The 24056-nt window shown below is 52.3% G+C and overlaps 3 protein-coding genes and 1 long non-coding RNA gene across 7 annotated transcripts; 2 read left to right on the top strand and 2 right to left on the bottom strand.

Moving 5' to 3' along the window:
• Positions 1–2493: 2493 nt before the first annotated feature.
• On the top strand, positions 2494–4732 carry FBXL15 (F-box and leucine rich repeat protein 15). The gene is made up of 4 exons (XM_055560441.1): positions 2494–2786; positions 2960–3113; positions 3479–3984; positions 4404–4732. The coding sequence occupies exons 1-4, from the start codon at positions 2734–2736 to the stop codon at positions 4591–4593; spliced, it is 903 nt and encodes a 300-aa protein (XP_055416416.1). The 5' UTR covers positions 2494–2733; the 3' UTR covers positions 4594–4732.
• A 106-nt stretch (positions 4733–4838) lies between these two features.
• Positions 4839–12506, bottom strand: CUEDC2 (CUE domain containing 2). Of its 4 annotated transcripts, none has more exons than XM_055560446.1 (9): positions 12361–12506; positions 6681–6767; positions 6208–6351; positions 6053–6114; positions 5845–5912; positions 5579–5758; positions 5381–5442; positions 5239–5299; positions 4839–5163 (listed from the first exon to the last, which is right to left on the bottom strand). In XM_055560446.1, the coding sequence occupies exons 2-9, from the start codon at positions 6752–6754 to the stop codon at positions 5017–5019; spliced, it is 798 nt and encodes a 265-aa protein (XP_055416421.1). In that variant the 5' UTR covers positions 6755–6767; positions 12361–12506; the 3' UTR covers positions 4839–5016. The 4 variants fall into 4 exon arrangements, with proteins under 4 accessions (XP_055416421.1, XP_055416417.1, XP_055416419.1 ...); XM_055560442.1 differs by having other exon boundaries at positions 5845–5966; positions 12361–12505; XM_055560444.1 differs by having other exon boundaries at positions 5845–5966; positions 12300–12451.
• A 1101-nt stretch (positions 12507–13607) lies between these two features.
• Positions 13608–14373, top strand: LOC129636887 (uncharacterized). The gene is made up of 3 exons (XR_008707178.1): positions 13608–13738; positions 13836–13944; positions 14255–14373. It is a non-coding gene; the product is annotated as an uncharacterized LOC129636887 (long non-coding RNA).
• A 7704-nt stretch (positions 14374–22077) lies between these two features.
• On the bottom strand, positions 22078–23605 carry C22H10orf95 (chromosome 22 C10orf95 homolog). The gene is made up of 2 exons (XM_055561091.1): positions 23046–23605; positions 22078–22785 (listed from the first exon to the last, which is right to left on the bottom strand). The coding sequence occupies exon 2, from the start codon at positions 22729–22731 to the stop codon at positions 22078–22080; it is 654 nt and encodes a 217-aa protein (XP_055417066.1). The 5' UTR covers positions 22732–22785; positions 23046–23605.
• Positions 23606–24056: the final 451 nt, after the last annotated feature.

A 24056-nucleotide genomic window follows, 5' to 3' on the forward strand; every position in this document is an offset into this window, starting at 1 on the left:
CCAGTCACTGGTCTCTGAGGGGAGGCGGTGGGGCTGAGCTACACCAGACCCCTCTCCCCATCTCTCTCTCCACCCCCAGGAACAGATCTTGTCCAGCCCAGGATCGACCATAAAGGGGTAAAGGGGCCCCTGGCGGCAATGCAGGGTAGGGGCAAAGGTCCGGAGCAGCCGCCTTGCCAGGAAGGCTTCTGAAGCTCAATCGGGGCCCCATGTGCTCTCAGTGCTGCCCTGGACTCAGCCGCGTCAGTACTCACCGCTGCTTGCCTGGAGCTGGGGCCGAGAAGAGGCAGCGGAGAGGCTGGGCCCAGCTCAGCTGTGAAGGCAGCGCGGCTCCCGCTTGCTCCCGCTTGCTCCAGGCCCGCCCGCCTCTCAGTCCCTCCTTCTCCCCCCTACGCGCGGCTCAGAGCTAATCCCCCAACCCACCCACCACCCCCCCCGGCCTCTCCCCGGGCCCTGAGCCCCAGAGGCTGCCCCCCCTTCTCGACACTAGGTCCCCGCTGGGCTCTCCCGCCAACCTGAGACCCGCCCCTGAAGAGGGGGAGGACGTATGGAACCTCTGGTCTGTTCTTCAGACCCTCACATGCCCCACCCCAATCGTGTCCACGTCCTTCTCGTCCACCACTCCCTGAGCCGCACGCGGGACCCAGCTGCACACGCGTGTCCCGCTCCAGACCCCACGCGTGTCCCTAGGAGGTTGCCACATGACCTGTTATATGCCACACGCGCTCCCGCCCCCACGAGCACGCGGCCGCGCCAGCACACGGTATGGGTGTAGACTGGACCTGCCCCCTACATCCGAGACCATCAATTTATGGAAGATATATCCAGAGAACCCGGCCTCAACCCCTCCGGAGGTTCTGAGACTAGGACTCAGGAGACACAGCCCTGACCACTCGCCTAGGATGCAGCAGGAGGGATGTTAGTCAGACTTCAAAAAGAACTTCCTTGCTGCCTGAATTAGGCATCTTGCCATCTGGGAGTAAGAGGTTAGACGGAATAACGCCTGGACTAGACGAAGTGGGAGACAGGCAACCCTTGTGCCCTTGGCCAAGGTAGAAGCGGGCCCGGCTATTTTAAGAAAGCGCCGCTAGAGTTACTATGGCAACTGCTCTCCTTGGGAACTCCAAGTCAGGCAAGTAGTGACCTAGGAAGGAAGAAGGGGTCTGTTCGAGCGGTCAGGGGGCGCGAGAACGTGCGAGGCGGGGGTGCGCGGGGCTCACCGCGGGGAGGGGCGGCGCGGGCTCGGCGTGGTGCTGAAGGGGACAGCGCCAGATTTGTCGCACTGCGCAGGCGCAGAAGCGCGAACAAAGCTGGAAGTGGGAGGAGGCGCGCAGCCCGAGGTGGTGCGCGCCCACTTGACTCTATCTTAGCAGAGATCTATCCTCCCAGCTACCGTTCCCCAAGCAGGCGGAGGAAAAGGGAGCAAGTCCCCCACCCAGACTGATCTTCCTTGGTCCTTCCCCGCTGCTATTTACTCTCTTCTCAGCAGCATGGGAGTGGGGGTGGGGGAGGTTGGAGGAGTGTGAAAGGAATTCGGGGAAAAACAGGATGCCTGAGTTCTCTATCCCGATTCGTTTGACCCCTGACAAGGTGCTTCCTCTCCAGGGCCTCGGTTTCATCTTTAAAGTGGATTGACGAAACAGACCTGTCCACCTTGCAGAGGTGCTTGAAACCCTGGTAATGGATGGGAAGCAGTTTTCGTTATGAAGAGGCAGGTGAAACGGTTGCACGAAGGGAGAATGCAACCCTGCTAAGGCGGGTGTGAGGGTGGGGGAGCTCTAGGGACAGCAGTAGCCCTCTGCGTCTTTCACACCCTCCCTGACAATGGATGATGGGGAAAGCACTGCTCCAGATGTTCCCTGGAGCGGACTCTGAACTAGGATCTGGGGACGCGGTGAGAGGACGACCCAGAGTCTGAACCGAGAGATCTGAGGGGCCGCTGCCCTTGGGAGGGCCCAATCTTAGACCCCACAACTAAATCCCCAGACCAATGCCAGGCCAACCAAGAAGCAATATTCTTGGTGAACCGACCTGAACATTTACTCTTCTCAGGATTCCAGACCTCCCGGGTAAAGGAAAGGGACCTAGCTGGAGATACAATCCTTCTCGCCTCCAACATTTCTCCCCAAAAGGTGTAAACCCGTTCCAAATCTTCTGGGAGTGGAAGGGGTTGAATAGCTCTGTACCTCACAATCAACCAGGGATGGGAGGTTTGGGCAAATTTGCTTCATTAAGGAACATAAATTCTAACTTTGCCCCTTCAATTCATTCACCAATTCTTGGATATCCACTCCGTGTCAAACAATGAGAGCCTGGACAGTTTCTCCCCATTTTTCAAACTCGCTAAACGCGACCAGAGGGCAGAGAAAGAGGCCCAGAACCTTAGAATCTTGGCCCCGCCCCTTATACGTTTGACTTTGCCTGCTCCTCCCATCACTTCACTTAGACGCGGCCACTGGCCCAAAACGAAAAAAGTCAGTCTCTGCTGCACCATCGCATTCTTCAGCCTCCAGTCTCAAGCCCTATAGCGGAGAAGGCGAGGTCTCAGTTTACACCACCGGTCTGTTCCGCCTTGGGTTTCGGGATCCATCCGGAACGCTTTCAGATAGGAGCCTCAGTGAGCCGGCACTCGATTGAATCGGTCTGTCTCTGTAGCTCAAGAAGGCGGGTTTGCTGCGCCCGCTTCAAGGCCACAGCGAGAAGACCTTACTGCGCACGCGCAGTAGGCAGCCGATGGAGCCACCGATGGACCCGTCCGGAGGGGAGCAAGAGCCCGGAGCCGTCAGGTACCGAGCACCGGAGGGGCCGAGAGAGGGAAGAAGAGCCTGGGGGAGTGGAGTTGAACCAGGGCCGGGCCTGGGGGCCGCTTTTAGGAGCCTAGGCTCAGGAGCATAACGGAGGCGGACTCGCAGGTAACAGTGACCCGGGGACGCCGCCGCCAACGCCCTTTTACCCACAGGCTCCTGGATTTGCCCTGGGAAGACGTGCTGCTCCCACACGTCCTGAGCCGGGTGCCGCTGCGCCAGCTGCTCTGGCTGCAGCGCGTCAGTCGGGCTTTCCGGGCGCTAGTGCAGCTGCACCTCGCCCGGCTGCGCCGCTTCGACGCCGCTCAGGTGAGCCTGGGGCTGGAGCCCCGCCCCCTTCTGGATACTGCCCGCCCCCCCCTCCCTGCGCGTGCCCCGCCTCCACCCCCCAGTCTCCAGCCCGGAACATCCAGCCCCCAGACCCCAGCCCCTCTGTCTACCCTTCCAGATAGCCCGTGGGCCTCTAGGAATGCCTGGGAAGCGATCCACCCAGCGAAAAGTACTCTCAATGGGGGAGTACCAGGGATCAACTTGAGGGCGCGTAGGGTCTCTCCTGGGAGGGCAGGTGCCAAGCCCCGAGGGCAACCTGCTGCCAGGAAAGAACTCCTCAGGGGCGAATAGGCAGAGTCCTCCCCCGGGAACAGCTGAGAGTCGAGGTGCCTCCCCGCCCATAGGTGGGTCCACAGATTCCGCGGGCCGCATTGGCCTGGCTGCTGCGGGACGCCGAGGGGCTGCAGGAGCTGGCGCTGGCGCCGTGTCACGAATGGCTGTCGGACGAGGATCTGGTGCCGGTGTTGGCGCGGAATCCGCAGCTGCGGAGTGTGGCGCTGGCCGGCTGCGGGCAACTGAGCCGCCGCGCGCTGGGGGCGCTGGCCGAGGGCTGCCCCCGCCTGCAGCGCCTTTCGCTCGCGCACTGTGACTGGGTAGATGGGCTGGCGCTGCGCGGCCTAGCTGACCGCTGTCCGGCCCTGGAGGAGCTGGACCTCACCGCCTGCCGACAGCTCAAGGATGAGGCCATCGTATACCTGGCGCAGAGGCGCGGCGCAGGCCTTCGCAGCCTCTCCCTAGCGGTCAACGCCAATGTAGGGGATACCGCCGTCCAGGAGCTCGCTCGGAACTGCCCGGAACTCCAGCACCTCGACCTAACAGGGTGCCTCCGCGTCGGAAGCGACGGTATCAGGTACCTGGGCCTGGGGTCGGTGAGATGGGAGAAGAGCAATCGCTTAAGTCTCTGGGGGTAGAGGCGGGCTGTAGTTGGCAGAACTGGGGTTTCTGGATCTTTCTACTAGCACGGAACTGCATTCTGAACAGGAAGTGCCTCCAGGAATACCTAGGCCAGAGATCCCATAGTTGAAAAACTTTTCTGAACTCGTATTTACACCTTGGGAGATTTCAGAAACAAAGATTTCTGGCTATTCTTCAACAAGGGGAAAACCTTGCAATCCTGGGGCATGCAGTCTCTGGTTCACTGGAGGCATTGAGTGTATGACCTCAAATTAGGCCCCTTCGGAGGGAAGTATGCCACAACTGGAGGGAGACTGGGCTCTGCTGGCTCCCCCACCGCGTGTGTCGCGGCTTCACGCCTTTTGCCTCCCCCAGGACTTTGGCAGAGTACTGCCCGGCGCTGCGCTCGCTGCGGGTGCGGCACTGCCACCACGTGGCCGAGCCCAGCCTAAGCCGCCTGCGGAAGCGCGGTGTGGACATCGACGTCGAGCCGCCGCTGCATCAGGCCCTGGTACTGCTGCAGGACATGGTGGGCTTTGCACCCTTTGTCAACCTGCAGGTCTGACCCGCCTGCCGGCACAGCTGGACTGTGTGGCCGGGGCCTCATTGCGAACTGTAAGGAAATTGAACTGTGGGGGCCTCCGGTGAGAGGCCAGTGTCCTGCCCTACCCTAGAGCTTCAAATAAAGAGCTTTTTACCCCCTCTTGCCTGGTGCCGCTGCCCTGTTGGAGATAGGGGATGTAAAGTTGGGAGAGACAGACACAGTATTCCAGCACCCCAGCTGTGAAATGACCAGAATGTACTCACACCTTCCTGGGGCTACCTTTACTGTGCCTGTGGCAGCTCCAAGAGGAGGTTAACACTGTAGAGCAAGGAAGTTGGGAAGGAAGGGGGACAGGAGTTAGGGCGGGCCCTGTGTGGTGTGTAGGGCTCCTGCATCCCTCTGGGATCTGTGCCTAGATGGCTCGGGCAGAGTCTGGCAAGTGCCTCAGTGGAAGCGGTACTTTCTGGCCGGCTTGAGGTTGATGTATGTGGCCTTCATCTCCTCAGCCTCAGGGTTCCGCACATCTTTGAATCGCTCCCCTTTGGTGCTCACTATCTGGTTGTCGATGTATCGGATCAGCTTCTTGGGAGCCTGTCAGGCAATCAGGCAGTGAGCAGTGGAAGCCTGGAGACAGATGCGCCCGCTCCATGACCCCGACTGTCTCACCTCCTTAGGAGCCATAGGACGGTGAATCTTCTGATCCTCTGCACTATCCACCATCATGTACCTGCCAAAAACTGGCTGGGTGAAGCTCTTGCCACCCTGGGAAGACCCTCAAAGGTCCCAGCCCTGCCCAGCCCAGACTCACTTCTGCAGGATGAAGGACTTCAGCTCATCTTTTTGGGGGCCTCTGAGACGCCTAGGCAGGTCCTGAAGAGAGAAACCAGGTGTAGGGCCTAGGGTACCAGCAGGGGAAGCAAATGGGGCTAGGCTAGGGGCAGGGGCTTAACACTAAGCTGGAGCATGGCTGAGGTTACATGGGTGGGGGGCGTCTAGCAGAGGATACCTGGTTGGGGCCATCCCAGGCTGGAGGCCCCTGCTTCCCCTCTACCAGCATCTGCACAGCTTCTTCCAAGTCCCCTCGAGCTTTGGCCAATACCCACTGGGCCTGCTCCACTGAACAGGTGGGGAAAACCTCCAGGAGTACGTCCACCCCTGGCAGCAGCTCTTCCTCAGGGCCGGCTGCCTGTGGGCATAAATGTTGACAAGAGGCACTATTTCCTCCATTCCAGCCCCCCGAGCTCCTTCACTGGTACCCTCCTCTACCAGTACCTCATCTTGGGTGTCCCCAGCAGAAGACATCGTCTCTTCTTTGAGCTTTTCGGGCCGCTGCAGGGGCTCTGGGGAGATAGATACCTGACCTTGGACCTCGGAGCTCTGTGGCTGCACATTCTCTTAAAGGGGCAGAAAGAGCAACAGGTTTGCCAGGGCTTTGGAGGAGGCAGTTTGAGTCACCCAGGAGCCCAATTCCCAGGCTCACCTTTGTTCCTGGCACCACTCAACTGCCCTGAGAGCTTCTGGATCATGTCCCCTATTGTACTCCTGAAAAGACCAGGAGGGTGGTTAAAGGACAACTCTACCACCCTCCACCATCAGCCAGCCCCCCTCGTCCTCTTGGCCCCAGCCAGGCCCCACCTGGGGATGTGGGCGAAGCCAGGCACATAGGCCTCCATCATCTCAGTGAAGGCTTCCATGTCGAAATTCTCCTCTGATGGGCCTGAGGGGCCCAGGTCCCCAAGAACCCCAAGCACATAGGAAAAGATGACGTCATCCAAGCCGCTGCAGGAAGGGAACAGACAAGCCTTGTTAGCCTGGGACTCCAGCTCCTGGCTTCCTGAGGACCATGAAGCAGACCTCAAGCCTTAAGCCTGGAGAGTATCCCACCCTCCCCCTTCCTCAGAGATTTGGTCTCCCCTTTGTTCAACAAGGGTGATGGGAACAGGATGAGGGGCAAGGCCACACCAGCAGATCATACTCAGCCCTTCCGCATCTCAGGAACAGGGCTGAGTGCTTCCCACGCCAGTCTCTCCATGGGCCAGGGTCCAGAGTCCTCCCCAGCTGCTCCAGCACTGGCCCAAGCATGACCCTTCTAGGAGAGCAGCTCCTACCTGAGGTCGGCCTCTGGGAGGTGCGTCTGGACAAAGGCAAGAAGGGCTGCACTGACAATCCTCTCCAGCTCCATGCTCTCTCCTCTGCTGCAGAGATACAAGATGGAGGCTTGTCAGGCCCTCTTCTGCCTGCCCCTGCCCACCAGGTCCGGGGGCAGCCAGCTCCTCCCTCCTGCCCTGCTGTGGAAACCATTTGTTGAAGTTGCCTTAGCTTCCAACTCTCTGGTCCTCCCCTGCTCCCTCAAGCAGAGCCACACCCCCCACCCCCCACCCCCCACCCCCCCCCGCCTCCCTCTTTCTCCACCTCCTCCAGCCTGAGACAGGACAGGACACTGTCTCAGGAGAAAGTTTTCAGAGTGGAGGTTTCCCTCCTCCCTCCCCCTGACCTCTCCCCATCTCCCCACCCCACTCCCCAGAAGTAGGCCCAAGATCTTCTGGGAAGACGCCAAGGTCTTGAGGTCACATGCCTCCTGGCTGAGGAATCTCATCACTGAGAGGGCCACTGGGCCCCCAAGTCCAGCCACAAGGGGCCCATTGTCCAGCCCCCCAAGGAGCAGGCCTCAGGACTGAGCATAGCCATCCCCCCACCCAGAATGGGCCACCCACCCTTCAGACAAAGGGGCTTTTCTGGCTCTGGGGCCCAGATAGAAGGGGAAGTCTTTCATGAATTCTATCTCCCTGCCTGGTCCTTGCCCTTCCTGCAGCTTGGGGCTATCTACAGAGGCTGTCCATTCTCGTTCCCAAGGCCTACGACATCCTAGAAGATCTGGCCTTTGCCTACCTTCCAACCTCACCACTCCCTCCCAGCTCACTCCACCAGCATCCTTGGGGTCCTTCAAACTCGCCCAGCTTCTTCCTGCCTATCTCTTCCAGATATCCACATGGCTCATCCCCTCACCTCTGCCAGGGCTCTGCTCAAATGCTGCCTCCAGAGAGACTGTCCCTGACTAACCTACCAAAAATAAGCATTCCCCATACTCCCCAATCTCTCTCTGCTTTATTTTCTACATGGCATATACTACAGTTTAATGTTATTTTTATGTTTATTTCCTTATTGTCTCTCCTCCCCCATAGAACATAAGCTTCAGGAAGAGGGAGTTGGGAGGGACTTTGCCTTATCCTTTGGTATAGCCCTAGCACTTAGAGTGGAGAAGGAAATGGCAACCCACTCCAGTGTTCTTGCCTGGAGAATCCCAGGGACGGGGGAGCCTGGTGGGCTGCCATCTCTGGGGTCGCACAGAGTCGGACACGACTGAAGCGACTTAGCAGTAGCAGTAGCGCTTAGAAAAATGCCTGCACTTAGTAGGTGCTTGATAAATACTTACTGACTTGTTTCAATCCTACTTACATGCTTTTGACTCCATAAAGTCTGTATTTGGTAGTCAAGAACATACAGGTGGCAACAACCTGCTCCAGATCCACAGGTCCAAATGTCAGCTTATCCCAGTTAGAAGACTCAGGAGCACCTACCCCCAGTTCACCATATCCTTTCCGTCTGTGTATACCTCCTCCAAACAGGTACCTCCTCCTGTTTCACTAGCTGACACAACTTGCTCAGCTGCCAAACCTGAACTTGGGGGTTACCCTGAGCCTCACCCTCTCTCAACCCCACCCGCTGCAGTCAGTCAGTCACCAGGTCCCGGTCAAGTCTGCTGCCTTATTATTCTCCATGCTAGCCACTTCTCCCCAGCTTCAGTCTGGCTTCTGCTCCAACATCTCTACCACATCTTCTCAGGCTAAGGTCAGGAGTTACTGTTTTCAGGTTTTGGTCTAATTGTTTTTGTTGTTTAGTGGCTAAGTTGTGTTCAACTCTTACGCAACCTCATGGACTATAGCCCTCCAGGATCCTCTGTCCATGTGATTTCCCAGGCAAGAATACTGGAGTGGGTGGTCATCTCCTTCTCCAGGGGATCTTCCAACTCAGGGATTGAACCCACATCTCCTGTGTTACAGGCAGATTCTTTACTGCTGAGCTCCTGGGAAGCCCTAATTGGTCTAATTAGGTTGAACCATATGAATTTGCCAATATTATCCCTTTTTTATCAAGAAAGAGAGAACGGCCATTTCTTATACTGTCACCTCATATTTGCCCTTTCAGCAGCATCAGTATTGGTCTAGGAGGCATCACGTCCTCCTGTTTCTCTTTCACCTCCCTGGCCATTACTTCCCAGGCCATCCCTGCCCCCCTCTCCTCTTTTCCCCTTCTAACTGTGGCAGCAAAGCTCAGGCTCAAAGCTGCTTCTCCTCTTTCTTCAGTCTGCACCCTCTGTCTCTGGAAGATCTCATCTGGGCCCACATCTTCTTGTTCCAACTCCATGTCACCAATTCCCAAATGTCTAATTCTCTAGTCCAGCCTCCTCCTCTGAGCTACACACTTATACATCTATCTCTCTGACACCTCCATGGGGATGACTTAACGTGTTCCAAACTGACATTCTCCCAAGTTGTCTACTCCTCCAAGGCTGTCCCTGTCCCCCGTGTATACCTGTCCATGTACCCAGCTGTTCCTGCCACAAGTCTGAGACCAGATGCTGTGAGGATCCCTGACACCATCCTACCGTCTGCCTTCCCACATCCAATCAGTCACCAAGCCCTGACCATTATCTCTCGACATACCTACTTCTCTCCATCTCTCCTCCCACTCAGCTCCATCTCTTGCCTTAACTGCAAGTTTCCCAATCGTTCTCCTCACCACCATCTTTCCGCCAACAACCTATTCTCCACAAACATCATGGCTGTACAATCTTTACAAAAATCATGTTCTTCCTGCATAACATCTATCCATGATTTCCTGTTTCCAGATTAGTCCAGATTCTTTTTGTGGCCCTCAGTTCAGGGCCTTACTCCTGCCTCTGTCTCTCCAGCTGTCATGTACCACTGCCCGCCCCCCTCCCCACCCAGATCACTCCCCTCCACCCTGGCTTGCTTTCACCTTGCCAGCACTCCAGCTTTTTCATGGCAAGAGTCTCTGCATGAACTGTGTCCTCTGCCTGGGTAACCTGCTGCATCCACCCCTTCACTTGCTAACTCCTCTCACCTCTCAGGTTTCATTTTACAGTTTCCTTCAAGGGATGCTGTCCCTGACCCTCTAGAACTGGTTTGGTCTCTATCTCACACCCTTACTGCTGACTACACTTTTCCTTACTTAGCAATACCTTTTATAGCTATAATTTAAAAAATTACTGGGGCAATGTGTAATGATTCTTCTACTTGCTTCATGAGCGTCGAGACTACACACCTGGTTTATTGATCAATGTACACTCAATAAAGTTACTTCCCACTTCACAAATGAAGAGATTGAAGCTCAGTGGGCTTAATGACTTGCCCAGAGTCACCTGGCTTGACTGTAGTAGTCAAGAGATAAATCCAGGACTTTCTAGTTCAGTGTATATTCGAGGGGCTACTTTGGGAATGGGGGGATGTCAAGACCTCCAACTGGGTTGAGATAGGGCTGCCATCTACGATCACAGTTCCTGGTCCCCTGACTGGTGACACAGAGTTGCTGTGACAGTACAGGGTCACTTGGGACAGAACTGAGAAGCCCTGTCCTACCAGGGGAGGCCAGCCTCTTGCTCCAGACCCTAGTATGGGCCTTGGCGAGGAGTGTAACTGCTCAGACCAGGCATACCAGATCCCATCATGCTGCTCCCCCAAGAAGTCAGCCCCCTGTGGAGACCAACATCCACCCCAGGTTATACCACTCCTGGCTGCTAGCAGTTGTCTGCCAACCTCTGCGAGGACCAAGGTCCATGGATGCTGCATGAAAGCTTCTAGGGAAGAAGCTCTCAGGGATGTGGCTGATGCCTAGCTTCTAGCCAGGGTCCAAGAAGTTATTCATGGGAAACACCTCACTGTGCTCAAATAAAAGTCTTCCTGCCCTGAGCTTTTGCTCTGGCTTGTTTCCTAACAGAATGTCCCCCTTCCTCCTGTTCTTGGGCTGCCCAAACTTTCCCCAGCCTTCAAAGCTTGCCAGTTCTTTCTTTCACCCTTCTCCACTCCTTAGGCTTCATTGGCATTCCTTTCCTACCCAGAACCTTCTCCTAATATTTCTCCTCATAGTCCCTGAGTTGGGGAAGCTGCAGCCCTAACAGCCAGGCTTCTCCAGGGTCAGAACATGATTTCCCCAAGACTTTTCAAATTCTGGATATAACCCTCAGAACCCCATTACATCCTGGGGGCTCCAAATCAGGGTTCACTGGTTAGCTGCACCCATGAAATGTGACTGACATCCTATTGTGAGTCTTGTTTGAATACCTCTAATGAAGGTAATAATATTTAGCATTTACTGACTGCTTACAGGGCTTCCCAGGTGGCACTAGTGGCCCTAGTGGCACTAAACAGAGGTGGGTTCGAGCCATTGGTCTGGAAGATCCCCTGGAGGAGGGCATGGCAACCCACCCCAGTATTCTTGCCTGGAGAATCCCCTGGACAGAGAATTCTGGTTGGCTGCAGTCCATAGGGTCGTATAGGGTCACACAGAGTCGGACACAACTGAAATGACTTAGCACTCATGGATGACTGCTTAAGATCTGCCAGGGATTGTTCTGTGCTCTTTACATGTATTAACTTACCTAATCCTCACAATTACCCTAACATATAGATACTAATATATAATATTATCCCATTTACCCAAAAGGAAATGGACACATTGTGAGGTTAAGTAACTTGCCCAGGGTCACAAAGGAAGTTAACCGCAGCTTTATACCCAGGCGGTCTGGCTCCAAAACCTTCACTGTTAATCACCATACTACACCACCTTTCATGATGCAAAGGGTCTGTCCCCAGCCTATGTTCTGATCCTCCTCTCCTGCTTGGCTAGCCCTCTTGCCTACCTCAGAATCTTTGCTTACACCATTCTCCCCACTCAGAATGTCTTTGCCCCTTTGCCCCTCACCTTGCAGGACTCATTTCCCCTCCGGAGCCAACACTGACTGCCCCATCCTCACTGGCCAGGTGGCCTGGGAGCATCTCCGGGACCGCACAGCCCTGAACTCTCCAGATGCTCCATAATGCCTCCTCCCCTCCCCAAACAAATTTAAGTGAAACTGGGGAAAGAAGTACTATGTTGTTCCCTTCAGGTGGGGATGTGCCCCGGGTGGAAGGAGACCAGTAGGCCATGTAGGAGGAGTCCTGGGAAGCGGAGTGGAAGAAGCCCCGGGCACTCAAGAGTCTAGAAACGAGGTCTTCACTGCTTCTCCCAGATTCTATGAAGCCCGGCTCCTGGGGCCCTGGTACATAACGCAGGTTCCAGAGGACATCATAGTCCCCTGACCCTCAATGCAGCTCTTAGAAGCACCAAGGGGATCGAGGGGTATATGGGACTCCGGCATCCAAAATTAGGCGGGAGTATAAATGCGGGGTGATGGGAGTACAGGAAGTGGGGCCACAATGATGGCCGACCCCTGAAGCAGCAGCTCCCTAAACGAGCTAGCGGGATACCCTTAAGCATCCAGAATAGTGGGCCCGAGGGCACATGGATGTGCTTGCGGCCCTGGGGGACACATGATGAGGGAGGCCTGAGCAAGCTAAAAAGTGCCTTAATACAGGCCACGGCGAGAATCAGAGATGGGGGTCCGGCGGGCCCCGGGGGTACCGTGGGGAGACACACAGGACAGGTACCCTGGGTCAGTGCTCTCCGCGACTCTTCCAGCCCTGAGTCGGGGCCTGGAGGGGGAATCACCTGCTCCGTCGGGCGCCGCCGGCGACTTGTCCCGCGCGGTGCAGCTCGCATGCCCCCAGCCCCACCAACGAGATCAAAGGCGGGGCCCAGAGCGGTTCACTTCCAGAAGCGCTGTGGTGGCCATTTTTAAGAAGGGCAAGTGCCCATAAGTGGGCGGGGCTTCTGGTTTCAGTCCCATTTGTCTCAGGGCTTTGGACGGGCTCTCGCGGCGGCCATTTTTTTTGAGGGTAGGGAGGAGTTAGGCATGAAGATTACGCCATGGGTGGAGTCTCACCGACTGACTGTATGCCCTCCTACTTCCTTGTCTGCCCTGACCAAGGACATTTGGCCCCACCCAGTATATTCCCATCCACCTTATTTCCGAGCCCCCCAAATCTCGCTCAAATCTTCTATCTTCCCCTCGACTTCTCCTTGTTTTTCCCGTCTTCCCACAAACCCGTGGCTCACTGGTTGATTCTGGTGGCCCCTATACTCCTAGACCTGGTGTTCCCCAAATCCCACTGTCTCTCCTCCTAACGTGTCCAGTCCAGATTCAAGCCCTGTCACCCATCAAAAATAATCAGCCTAAATTCATTCCCATGCTGAAGAGAAGCATTTTGAGACAGCAAATTTTGCTCCCTATGTCAGGAAATAGGAGGAGGTCTTTGATGTTGTCATAGGGCATGGGAACTCCCCATTCTGGTCTCCCAAGTCTATTTAATTAAGGCTTCTGTTTATCAATTTTTATATAGGCCACACGTTGCCCAGATAACTCTTAGGTACTGACTTACCCGCCATGCAAGTGTGTGCATGTGTTTTGGGCTCCTTGTGACCCCATGGACTGTAGCCCCCAGGCTCCTGTGTCCATGGAATTTTCCAGGCAAAAATAGTGGAGTGGGTTGTCATTTCCTCCTCCAGGGGATTTTCCGAACCCAAGGATCGAACCTGGGTCTCCTGTATTGGCAGGAGGATTCATTACCACAAAGCCACCAGAGAAGACTGTATCTGCCCCTATGCATTCTCTTAACAGCGATGTCTCCCCAAGATTAGGGTGGCTACAGGGCCTAAGTTTTGGGACCTGGAACCTGGTTTGGATGGGGGAAGGGGCAGCAGGTGCTCTGAGGACCCACCTGAGCTCAGATGCAGGATGCCTACAGGCCAGTACCTTAATGCCCATGTTGGCAGGGCTCCTCATTTAGGACAGGATGGCTGAACCCCAGTACCCAGTAAAGCCCCAGCTTCCTCTTTCTGTTCCTGCTACCTCAGCTTCCCGGTGCTATCCAGGGGGGAAGTCCAGAGCCTTCCCTTCCCAGAAGTCCTTCAGTGTGTCATGATGGAAGGAGTTCCATTCAAGAATGAGCTCTCCCATTCCCAGTCACGAGGCTGAGCCTCTTTTCAGGTCTAGTCCCCCTGTAGGGTGCTGGGGGCCCAGAGATTGTCACTACGCTGAGGAGCTCATGGTCCAAGGTAGAAAGTCCCATTCTCTCTTCCCTAAGGACAGAAGCAATGCCATAATATGGAGAAAAAGAGGATCACCACTCCCTATTCCAGTCCTGTCCCTCACTTCAACCTCCCACCTCCCCACCAGGATTCTCTGGCCTCAAAGTGAGCAAGATGTGGGCTGCTGGGGAAAGGGGGCAGGAAAGGGGAGGAAAGAAGGAGGGAGCACTTTGGCGTCGCGTCTCCCATAAAAGCTCTGCTGCTGCCAGCTTGGTGCTGCTGGGGTTAATGAAGGGTGGGGTGACAGCCACTTTGAACTCTGGCCAAGCAGGCCCCTGGGAAGGAGGTGATGGATGGCTGCCAGGCCTCTAAAGACTAAGCCGTCGCTCCCCTCCCCCAGCCCCCAGTCCGTCCTCCCTCTCCCCTCCATTGCACAATACTGATGCCTCTTCTCTCCCTACCACCCCCATTACAGGAATTTCCAGGTTTCCTCAGTAGAGCTGTCCCTGGTTCCAAGCTCAAGACCCTGGTGACCATCCCTGAGACTGTACCTTTCCCCCTTCCCAACAGCCTGTTTCTTGAATGGCAGTGGATGTAGCTACTTATCATGGGAAAGAACTTCTTGAGGTTTTGGGGAAAGACCATTTAGGGGGAGCCCCTCAATTCCCAGCTCAGATTCTGGAGGGTCTCAACTCTGTGCAGTAAGAGTTGGGTTCTGGAATCAGAGGACAGAGGGAGGGCTGGGGAGAGGGCCCACCACAGACACAGGGACACATACAAACCGTAATCAGGAGCTCCAGGGAACACTAGTCCCATGCGACATTCACACTGCCTCGGCCTTAAGCCCCTGATTTTTCTGTTCCCTCAGGTCTCAGTATCTTTCCACGGAATGGGAATAAACTCCACTTATGCTTTGGATACAGCTTGAAGCCACATGAGGTAGAAGGAGGTAGACTGATACCCCCTTCCTCCCCATTCCATGAGTGAATTCTGCAGCTGATGCTGGGCCTCCTAAGCTGAAGGGGAAAGCTAGAATCTTGTGCTGAAGCCTCCACTAGCACATCAGCTCCCCACCATTCAACCTCAGCGTGAGGAACTGGGCTTGAATTAGGCAGAAAAGGCAGATTTCCCAGACATTAAGGGCAGAGAAAGAATCCAGGTGGCTGGTTTCAAGGGGTGGGAGGGACTCTGTCAGAGACTGAGGTGAGGAAGGGGATGCTTTGAAAGATTGGGGGTTGTGGAGAAGGGGGTCCCCATTCTTGCTTGAGGTCAAAAAGGGCTCTCTGGGCAGGGTGCCCGGCCCTCCCACACCTTCCTCCTTTCTCAGAAGAGCCAGGATGGGGCGGGGGCGGGAGTTGGCTGGGGCGGGGCCTATTTAAGGAGCAGTCTCTGGGAGCATCTCTGTAGATCCAGCTCCAGGAGGGAGAGGAGAGGCTTCAAGGGTAAGTGCAGACCTGTTTCTTTCAACTCAAGTTGGGGGTGGTAGTGGAGGGTGGCTCTTGAGCCTGCCGGCTTGCCTTTACCTCTCCAGAGACAGGCTGCAGCTCTGCTCTGAGTGGAAATAGCACCCCAGTCCTCAGTTTAACTCTCTAGAAAGTCACAGTGTGTTTCAGGGAAGTCTTTCTCTTCCATTCCCTTATCTATACCAGGTACTTCCTGTCTTCATTTCAGGTGTGTTTCTGTGTGTGTGTAGGGGCGCGGGCAGTGGTTTCAGGGAGCTTGGACTCCTGGGCCTCTATCTTGGGGATCCACATTTTGTGGGTCTTGTTTGGCTCAGGAGGCCTGTCTCTAGAGAAATACCCTCTCAGTGTACATGCTCTAGCTCTTCCCCCAGTCCCTTGTCTATCCAATTCCACACCTAGGCCCATTGGAGCACATTTGGGCAGGGGATGACGGGACCCATTCTGCATGGAATCTCTACCACGGCCCTGAGCCCCCACCCCTCATATCTAATATCAGTATCCTGTTGGAATTGAGAGAACCTTTGCCTCTTCTAGCAATGGACCCCTATTTTCTGCTCCAAGCTCAGACCCTTCCTGGAATAGGAGGAATCTTGAGATCTCAGGTTTCTCACCTGACCCATCCTGGGGATGAGGAAAGATTCACAGAAGAGAGTGCAGGAGGGCAGCATCAAGGTTAAGAGAACTTTGGCCGCCTGGCTCTGAGAACTGAATTCCATAGGCTGTGAGCTCTAGCAAATGCCCTAGGGACTCAGTTCTGGTGCCCGGCTGTGCTACACCATCAATACGGAAGTCACGGGGCATCAGCCAGTTGCTGCCACTGGCTCGATCTTTTAATAACTTCAATTCAAGCCACTCTTCTTGTCAAAGACTTCAATGGCTCCCCAGAACTCCTCACTTTGCCATTAAAGTCTTTCAAAGTATGGCCTCCACTTAGCTTTGAAGCCTGATCTTCCACTGCTTCCTGGTTATAACCTGTCCTCCAGTGAAACCCTGCTCCTTCCTGCTCCTTCTGCCATGCTTTTACTCGTGCTGACCCCTCCTCAGTTCTTCTCGGGACACCTCCTTTCCATCACTGTCAGATTCCTACACATCCTTCAAAGTCTTTCTCAGATGCCTCTTACAAGAAGCTTCTTCAATGCCTCAATGATGCATACGATGTCCTACAAATCCTCCACACTCTGCTTCCAGTGGGGCTTGATTCATGAACCCCGTGATGACTAGTTTAGTATTCCTCACAGAGTGGCTTTTCAATAAATGTTCCTTGTATTTTGCTGAGCATGTCTCATGTATGAAGAGGCCTGTATGTTAAGGCTACAGTCAGATTGCCCAGGTGTACTCTGTGTATACCCTTGGGTAAGTTGTTAATTTCTGTAGGCCTCAGTTTCCTCATCTGTAAACGGGGATAATAATTATATCCACATCAAGGTTTTGTGAAAATTAAATGGTAGTTTCTGTACAGGGCTTAGCACAGTGCCTGCACACAGTAAGTGCTCAGTTAAGTCTGTAAGATTGTTGTGATTATTACCCTCCTTTCAGTAGAATGTGAGTTACCCAGTTGGGAGGTGGGATAGGGTTTAAAATTGGTCAGTCATGGTTTATTGGCAAAGGGCTCTAAACCAGATGCCAGGGTTGGGTAAGGCTGGGGCGCAGCCAGGAGGAGAAGGCCATCAGGATGAGAGTTTGGAGGCTCAAGCCCCACTGAGGGACAGTACTACTGTGTGACCTTGGGTGAGTCACCCCTCTCTGGCCTTGGTTTCCCAACACAAGGTAACTTGAGGAGGTTGAGCCAGATAAACAGTAAAGTCTCTGGTGGCTCTGATGTTTTATGAGTCCTAAGCTTCTAAGAGTTAAGTTCAAAGAAAAGATCAAAGAAAGAAGCATGTAGGACTCCATGCAGGGCTTCCTTACAGCCACAGGGCTGGAGCATGGGGGTTTGGAAGCAATGGCAGGCTGGACTGAGCTGAGTGGCAGCACTTCCTTCAAAAAGTCTACAATTGGGGCCTCCTTCCTCACTGGGGCTGGGGGCAGGGGTAAATTATGTGCAGCTTCTGGACATTTCCAGGACATAAGTGGAGGCCTTAGGGGAAGAATGTGTGTGAGCAATGTGGATTCTCAGAGATGAGGAGAGTTGAGAGACTGTAAGAGTGGGCCTGAGAGGGTAGTAGAGGAAGGGGATTCAGAACACATTTTATATGGTGGGAGAGTCATGATTTACTTAACCTGCTTTGTTTCAAAAAAAAGAAAAGAAAAAGGATTTGAGGAGGCTTACCAGCATGTAGAAAATATCTCTAAGATTAAAATATAAAATCTGTGACAAATTACGTTTTAAATGTGTATCCTTTTTGATCCAGAGACTCAATATCCTTATTATCACTATTTTTAGTTAGAAATTGTTTCAGACTTACAGAAAAGTTGCCAGAATAGTACAAAGAACTCTGACTTAGCCTTATACCAGATTCACCAACTGTTAACCTTTTTTTTTTTTTTTTTTTTGCCATATTGCTTTCTTTAATCTATAGTCCTCATTCAAATCTTGCTACTTGTCCCAACATTGTCCTTCATAACAATGTTCATTCTAGGCTAGTATCCAAAAGAGGATCATGCATTGCATTTAGTTTTCATGTCTCTTTCACCTCCTTTGACTTGAAACCTTTGTCTGTTATGACACTGACATTTTCGAGCAATTTTCTCTCAATTTAGGCTTATGTTTCCTCATGATTATGCCTTACCACTGAATTTTTGATGTTGTATTTTTCAGTTTAACATATCCAAAGCACATGATGTCAATTTGTCTCCATTAAAGAAAAAATTTAAAGACACTCATTAAAGATGGTAAGAAAAAAAAGATGGTAAGGAAAAAAAAATGGTAAGAAAGATTTTGTTTAAGAGGGACTACTGCAATGGGGTTATTAATGTGTTTACCCACCACTTTTCCCTATTATACTATTAGGTTACTATTTTCTTCAGGTTACTACTTTAAAATTTGTAATTAATAAATATCTTATTGGAACATATCTGAAACTATATAAATATCAGGTTTTTCATCAAACTTTCACCCATTAGTTTTAGTATCCAGAAATGATTCTCACTTGAATCAATCATTACTGTGATGATTGGGAATGGTAATTTTCTAGTTTCATTTTTCCTTCTTCTATAAGGAGAGCTTTCCAGTCACATATATTTATTTAGTTAATATTAGCATGGACTTAGGGATCCTTATTTTATTCAGTAGGTTATAATCTGTTACTGTGACTGTTTTGATGCTTAAAGTGTCCTTGATTTGGTCAGTGGAAGTCCCTTCAAGTTGGCTCCTTTGTTCTTTTGATATTTTTGAGGAGTCCTTTAATTTCTGGCACAAGTTGTTCCAGGCTCATCTTGTACCTTTCCTGCCACAGCCTTGAAATCAGCCATTTTCCCAAGGGGAGTGGTTCCTTTTTTGGAGGATGGAATTTAGAATCAAAGATCTGGGCACTGGCTGTGCTTGTTGCTACTAGGGTGTCATTGTTCAATGATTCAATCTCTAATTCTAAGGTTTCAGATTCCACAATTTAACACTTGTATCTGTGAACAAAGATGCATATTCAAGGACATTTATTTTCTCATCACTCTCTCAGCTTATTTCTCAAATGCCTCCTAACTGTTCTCCCTATTTCTACAATGGCCCCTCTATAGTCTCTTTTCCACACATCATCCAGAATAATTTTTTAAAAATCTCATCACATTTCCCTGTGCTCATAATGTTCCTCTAAGGAAAAAAAATCCAAAATTTTCTACATCACTTCAAGATGCCACAGGATCCAGCTTCATCTGTAACTTCATTAACTATTCAGTTCAGTTCAGTCACTCAGTCGTGTCTGACTCTTTGTGACCCCATGAACCACAGCATGCCAGGCCTCACGGTCCATCACCAACTCCTGGAGTCCACCCAAACCCATGTCCAATGAGTTGGTGACACCATCCATTAACTGTTACATTCTCACTAACTCACCGGACAAGGACACCCCAGCCAAGGGTGTTTGTACTTGCTTTTCTCCCCCAGCTATTCAAATGGCTTGTAAAGGTCTTTATTAGGTCTCCACTGAAGAGTCACCTCTTCTGAGAAGCCTTCCGTAAGTATCCTGATGAAAACAGCACCCCATCACTTATTGCTGTATGACACTGCATTGTATATTCCCCTTTGCTTATTGTCAGTCTTCATTTCCCTACATTACATCTCTAGAGTAAGCTCTATCGAGGGCAGAGAGTTGTTTATTTTTCTCCTAGAGCCCCAGTGCCTAGAATACTGCCCAGCATATGTGGGCTTTCAAATGCCTGTCAAGTCAATGAAGATGACTTTCATTCCTTGTGACTTTTGCATTCACCATACTTTCTGCCTGGCTTCCCCTCACCCTTCTCTTTGCACAGCTAGCTTTTTCATATTCTTTAGGTCTCAGCTTAAATGTTTTCCATAAGGACAGAAACTGCCATGGCTATCTCATTCACGACTATATCCTCAAGGCCTGCGATAGTTCCTGGCAAATAAAAGGCATTCAAGAAATTTGTTGGATGGATTTTTAATAGCTAAAAACTGGAAAGAATCCAAATGCTACAGACTGTTACAGAATGAGGTAACACCATGTTCATTGGCATAAAACGATGTCCAAGATATACTTAATGTAAAATGCAACAAGCAAAACTGCAATTCCTTTTATGTAGTTAATATTAGGTGCACAGAAAAAAATAGTAAAAAAATACTAGATTGGACCTCAGTGATCATTTGTGGGTGATGGGCTTCCCGGGTGTCCCTAGTGGTAAAGAACCCTCCTGCCAATGCAGGAGACATAAGAGACACAGGTTCAGTCTCTGGGTCAGGAAGATCCCCTGCAGGAGGATATGGCAACCCATTCCAGTAGCCTTGCCTGGAGAATCTCATGGACAGAGGAGCCTGGGGGGCTACAGTGCATAGGATCGCACACAGTTGGACACAACTGAAGGGACTTAGCATGCCCACACAAAATATTAGAACAGATTTTAACTCTCTATTTTATAAATTTCTGTATTGCAAACTACTTTTTAAAAACAAATACTAACCTTTGAGCACTTAGTATATGCCAGTTACTGTGGTAAACATTTTGTGTGCAGGACTTCATGATATCTTCTCAATAATCTTATGAGATAGGTCCTGATACCATCATCCCCATTCGCGATGAGGAAATTGGTTCAGGGACATTAAATAGTTCACTCAAGATCACACAGCAGACCTAACACACTACAACAGCTCCCTGTGTTTCCATAATTTAAAAAAAGAAAGAAAGGAAAATAAGCTGAAACTAGGGGTAATAGTTCAGGATCCAGGTTTTACACAAAAGATGCTAAGTAAATTTGGCTCCCTAGAAACCAGGGCAAAGAGAAAAGTATGATCAATTATGAGATCCTTGGTGCTTCAAAGATAAAAAAGCAAACCGCTCATCAGGAGAAACCTCTTTACCAAGTGCTGAGGTTTAACAGAACTTCTGCATGAACCTCATAATTATAGCAGTGTTCAATCAAGTGATCTACAGTTTCAGTAACATACCTGTATACCCAGGTATCTTCTGGCCAACGACAAATGGAAGTTCACTGAAAGCAATTCCATGAGGAACCAAATTTATACAGCCTGGGTGTCAGATCTGGTGGTATGTCTAGACCCGTAGTTAAAATTGGATGTGTGGCTTAATCCTCCAGCAAACTCCTAGAATAGTGCACATTCAACCTATTAAAGACTGTTAGCAAAAAGGAGGAGACAAGATACAAATATATGTATGACTGAGTCCCTTCGATGTTCACCTGAAACTATCATAACATTGTTTATCGGCTGTCCCACAATATAAAAGTTTAAAAAGAATCGGGACACAAGATGTGACATTCATCTTAGATTTCAACCCTGGTAAAATTTCCAGGTAGGCTGTGTTAGTTTTATTCTTCTTTGACAGATGAGTAAACTGAGACTCGGAGAGTCTAAAAAATGTCAGTCAGTTCAGTTCAGTCAGTCTGACTCTTTGCAACCCCATGGACTGCAGCACAACAGGCCTACCTGTCCATCACCAACTCCTGGAGTTTACCCAAACTCATGTCAGAGCCAGCCCTAAATCTGTGTCTTAGGGATCCCTTCCTCAGCCATGCTTGCCATCCACACCTCAATAAAATAGCTGATGCCCTCAGAATCTCTCTATGGATGGTGGGCTCAGGACCTAGGAGAGAGTCATCTTGCACTGGAAGGCAGCTGGTTAAGAGAAAGTGGGGCCGGGCGAGTGAGGAAGCACACGTTTCCCACTCTAATCCCTGACACCTTGTACCCCAAAAAGGGAAGTAAGTCTCACATTACGTAGATGAAGAAACCCCACCTCCACCCCCAAACATAAAAACAATCTTTAAGCCTACACCTGACTTCAGTCACTTTTCTTTACAAGCTGAGAATAAGTGGGCCCTCAGCTTGGGGAGTTAGGGGAGATTTCCTGGAGAGAAGAGACGAAAAAGGGCACGTGGGGGCTCATTGCAGGGCAGGGTTGGGCAGGGAGGAAACAAAGGGTCCAGGCCCTTCCTCCACCACACGCTCAGGCTTTCCAAGTCCAAGGAGAAGGAAGGAGTAACAGGACACCCACTCAGAGATCTCTATGATCCCTTTTCGCCCTCGCCCCGCCATCCTGCAAAAACCTGAAATCAAGGAAGAGCAGCAAGCCGGTGGTGGTTAAAAAAAAAAAAAAAAAGGCAAAAGTACAGGTGACAGGTGCACCCAGCCCCAACGCATAGCTGCGGCGGCAGGAGAACGGCACGCGTGCTCACAGTCGCCTGCCGCCGGGCCTCGCGCGCCCCCAGCTCAAGCCTTCCTCTTCTTCAGGCGGCCGCGCTCCACCGCTTCCCCCGCGGAACTGTCGTCCCCGCTGTCGCTGCTGGCCGGCGGCCGCAGGACTCCCCTCTTGACGCGGTGCTCGGGCTCTCGCAGGCATGGCGCGCCTTGCAGCAGGAACTCGCCGCCGCGGTAGGTGACACGCACGTTGGTGCGCGGGTATGTGCCGTACACGCGGCGCAGCTCCCGGCGCACCGAGTCCGGCAGCTCGAGGCGCGGGCCAAGCGCGCGCTCCACGCGGCCCCACCGCAGCTCGGCCTGCACGGTGCCGCCTTCCGGCCACTGCGCCCCGCTCTCGACTGCCGCCTGTCCTGTGGCTGCGGGCGCCTGCAGCGATGGCCCCAGGTAGCCGGGCGCGGGGAACGGCGGGCGCAGGGCCGCGGCGTAGGCCGGCGGGAAGGCCCAAAAGGGCGGCGCGACCTCCAGGGGCGCTCCGGTGGAGTGGAAGCAGTGGTATTCCTGCGGACCAGCCCACTCGCCGGCGCACAGGTCGCGGGGCCGGCTGCAGAAGTTATGGGCCTGGATAGGGGGCAGCAGCAGAGGGGCGGGCTGGTAGGTGTAGGTGAGGTGCTGCAGTAGAGGCCAGATGTCCTCCCCAGGCGCTCGGCAGTAGTATGCGTACATGATCTGAAGTTCAGGCGGCCGGCGTGGTTCCTGGGGCCTTGTCCTGGTCCAGACCTGGAGTAGGGGAGGTGGATGCGCTTTGTTCTCAGGTCCACCGCAGATCCTGGTGACTAGTAACGCAGGCCCTGGTTCACAGCAGGAGCCCCTGCGATTGTGCCCCTGGCTTTGGGGAACTCTTCCTAAAGAGTTTGGCTACCAGGTCACCTCTTGTCCTAGGGCGGGACCCAAAGCCCAGGCTCCCAGCAGGCTGGAAGGACTCAAGGCCATTTGAAGCCCCAGCCCTGAAATGCCCTTCCAGGTAGCTCCCCACTCACTTGTCTCCTTTAGCCTCGGGGAGCTGGCCCCCAGCATTTGGAGGAACCAGAGAGATCCAGGAACAGGGCTCCTCTCCACCGCTTTTCAGTTGATCTGCTGTTCTTCATGCCCTGACTCGGCCACACCTCCTGGTTTCCAGGCAAAGGGAAACACCTTTACCTTGCCAGAAGCCAGCCAGACTGTGTTTACACTGGGTGAACCTGCTGGAATCATGCTGGCCCCAACTTAGACACAACATCCATGAGGGTATCCCAGTGCCCTTTGCAATTAGGTTAGCTCTCTGTTAACCACATCCCGTTTTCCCAGTTAGATGGATTGAATTATCCTAACATTTGAGTTAAGCTCCTCACCAGGCACTGAATCAAGTTGCTTCATGGTTCAGTCGTGTCCAACTCTTTGAGACCCCATGGACTGCAGCACGCCAGGCTTCCCTGTCTTTCACCATCGCTGGGAGTTTGCTCAGACTCATGTCCATTGAGTCGGCAATGCCATCCAACCGTCTCATCCTTGTTCGTGTTGCTTATGAGCATCTAACTTCAAGTTTACATCAACCCTAGAAATGAGGTATTAATAGTTTCCCCACCTTACATAGCAAGAAGCTGCTTGTCTCAGATTTGGTATACAATGAATGTATTCTATAACTGGGGCTTATGTAAGTATCTTGTCCAGACTCACATAGCTAGTTATGTTAAGGGCAAAATTCTCAAGACTTGTGCTGTCAGTGATGGCATAATCACCAATCTATGCTGGGTCTGCTTTTCTGCTATCTGACTATCCTCCCCTCTAGAATGTTACATAAGAGCTTATAACTTTTTTCAAAGAACTTCTAATTCTTATTAGCCACATGAAGAACATGGTGATATCATTCTCATGGAATAGATTAAGGAACCAGAGACTCAGGAAGTTAGGCCACTTTCCCATCTTCTCACAGTCTGTAACTGGCACTGTGGGATTTGAACTCAGTCCAACTGATGCCAAAGCCCAGAAGCAACTTGGGTGAAGCCAGAAAG

The sequence above is a fragment of the Bubalus kerabau genome, chromosome 22, assembly GCF_029407905.1.
Source record: "Bubalus kerabau isolate K-KA32 ecotype Philippines breed swamp buffalo chromosome 22, PCC_UOA_SB_1v2, whole genome shotgun sequence".
Taxonomy (NCBI): Eukaryota; Metazoa; Chordata; class Mammalia; order Artiodactyla; family Bovidae; genus Bubalus; species Bubalus kerabau.

Excerpts from the sequence above, each read along its gene's own strand:
- CUEDC2 (XM_055560442.1), bottom strand. The coding sequence starts at position 6,754 with ATGGAGCTGGAGAGGATTGTCAGTGCAGCCCTTCTTGCCTTTGTCCAG. Across the intron at positions 6,115-6,207 it reads GGCTTCGCCCACATCCCCAG|GAGTACAATAGGGGACATGA; the intron begins GTGGGGCCTGGC and ends TGGTCTTTTCAG. Across the intron at positions 5,300-5,380 it reads AAGTCCTTCATCCTGCAGAA|GTACATGATGGTGGATAGTG; the intron begins GTGAGTCTGGGC and ends AGTTTTTGGCAG.
- FBXL15 (XM_055560441.1), top strand. The coding sequence starts at position 2,734 with ATGGAGCCACCGATGGACCCGTCCGGAGGGGAGCAAGAGCCCGGAGCC. Across the intron at positions 3,114-3,478 it reads GCCGCTTCGACGCCGCTCAG|GTGGGTCCACAGATTCCGCG; the intron begins GTGAGCCTGGGG and ends CCCCGCCCATAG. Across the intron at positions 3,985-4,403 it reads GTCGGAAGCGACGGTATCAG|GACTTTGGCAGAGTACTGCC; the intron begins GTACCTGGGCCT and ends TGCCTCCCCCAG.
- C22H10orf95 (XM_055561091.1), bottom strand. The coding sequence starts at position 22,731 with ATGTACGCATACTACTGCCGAGCGCCTGGGGAGGACATCTGGCCTCTA.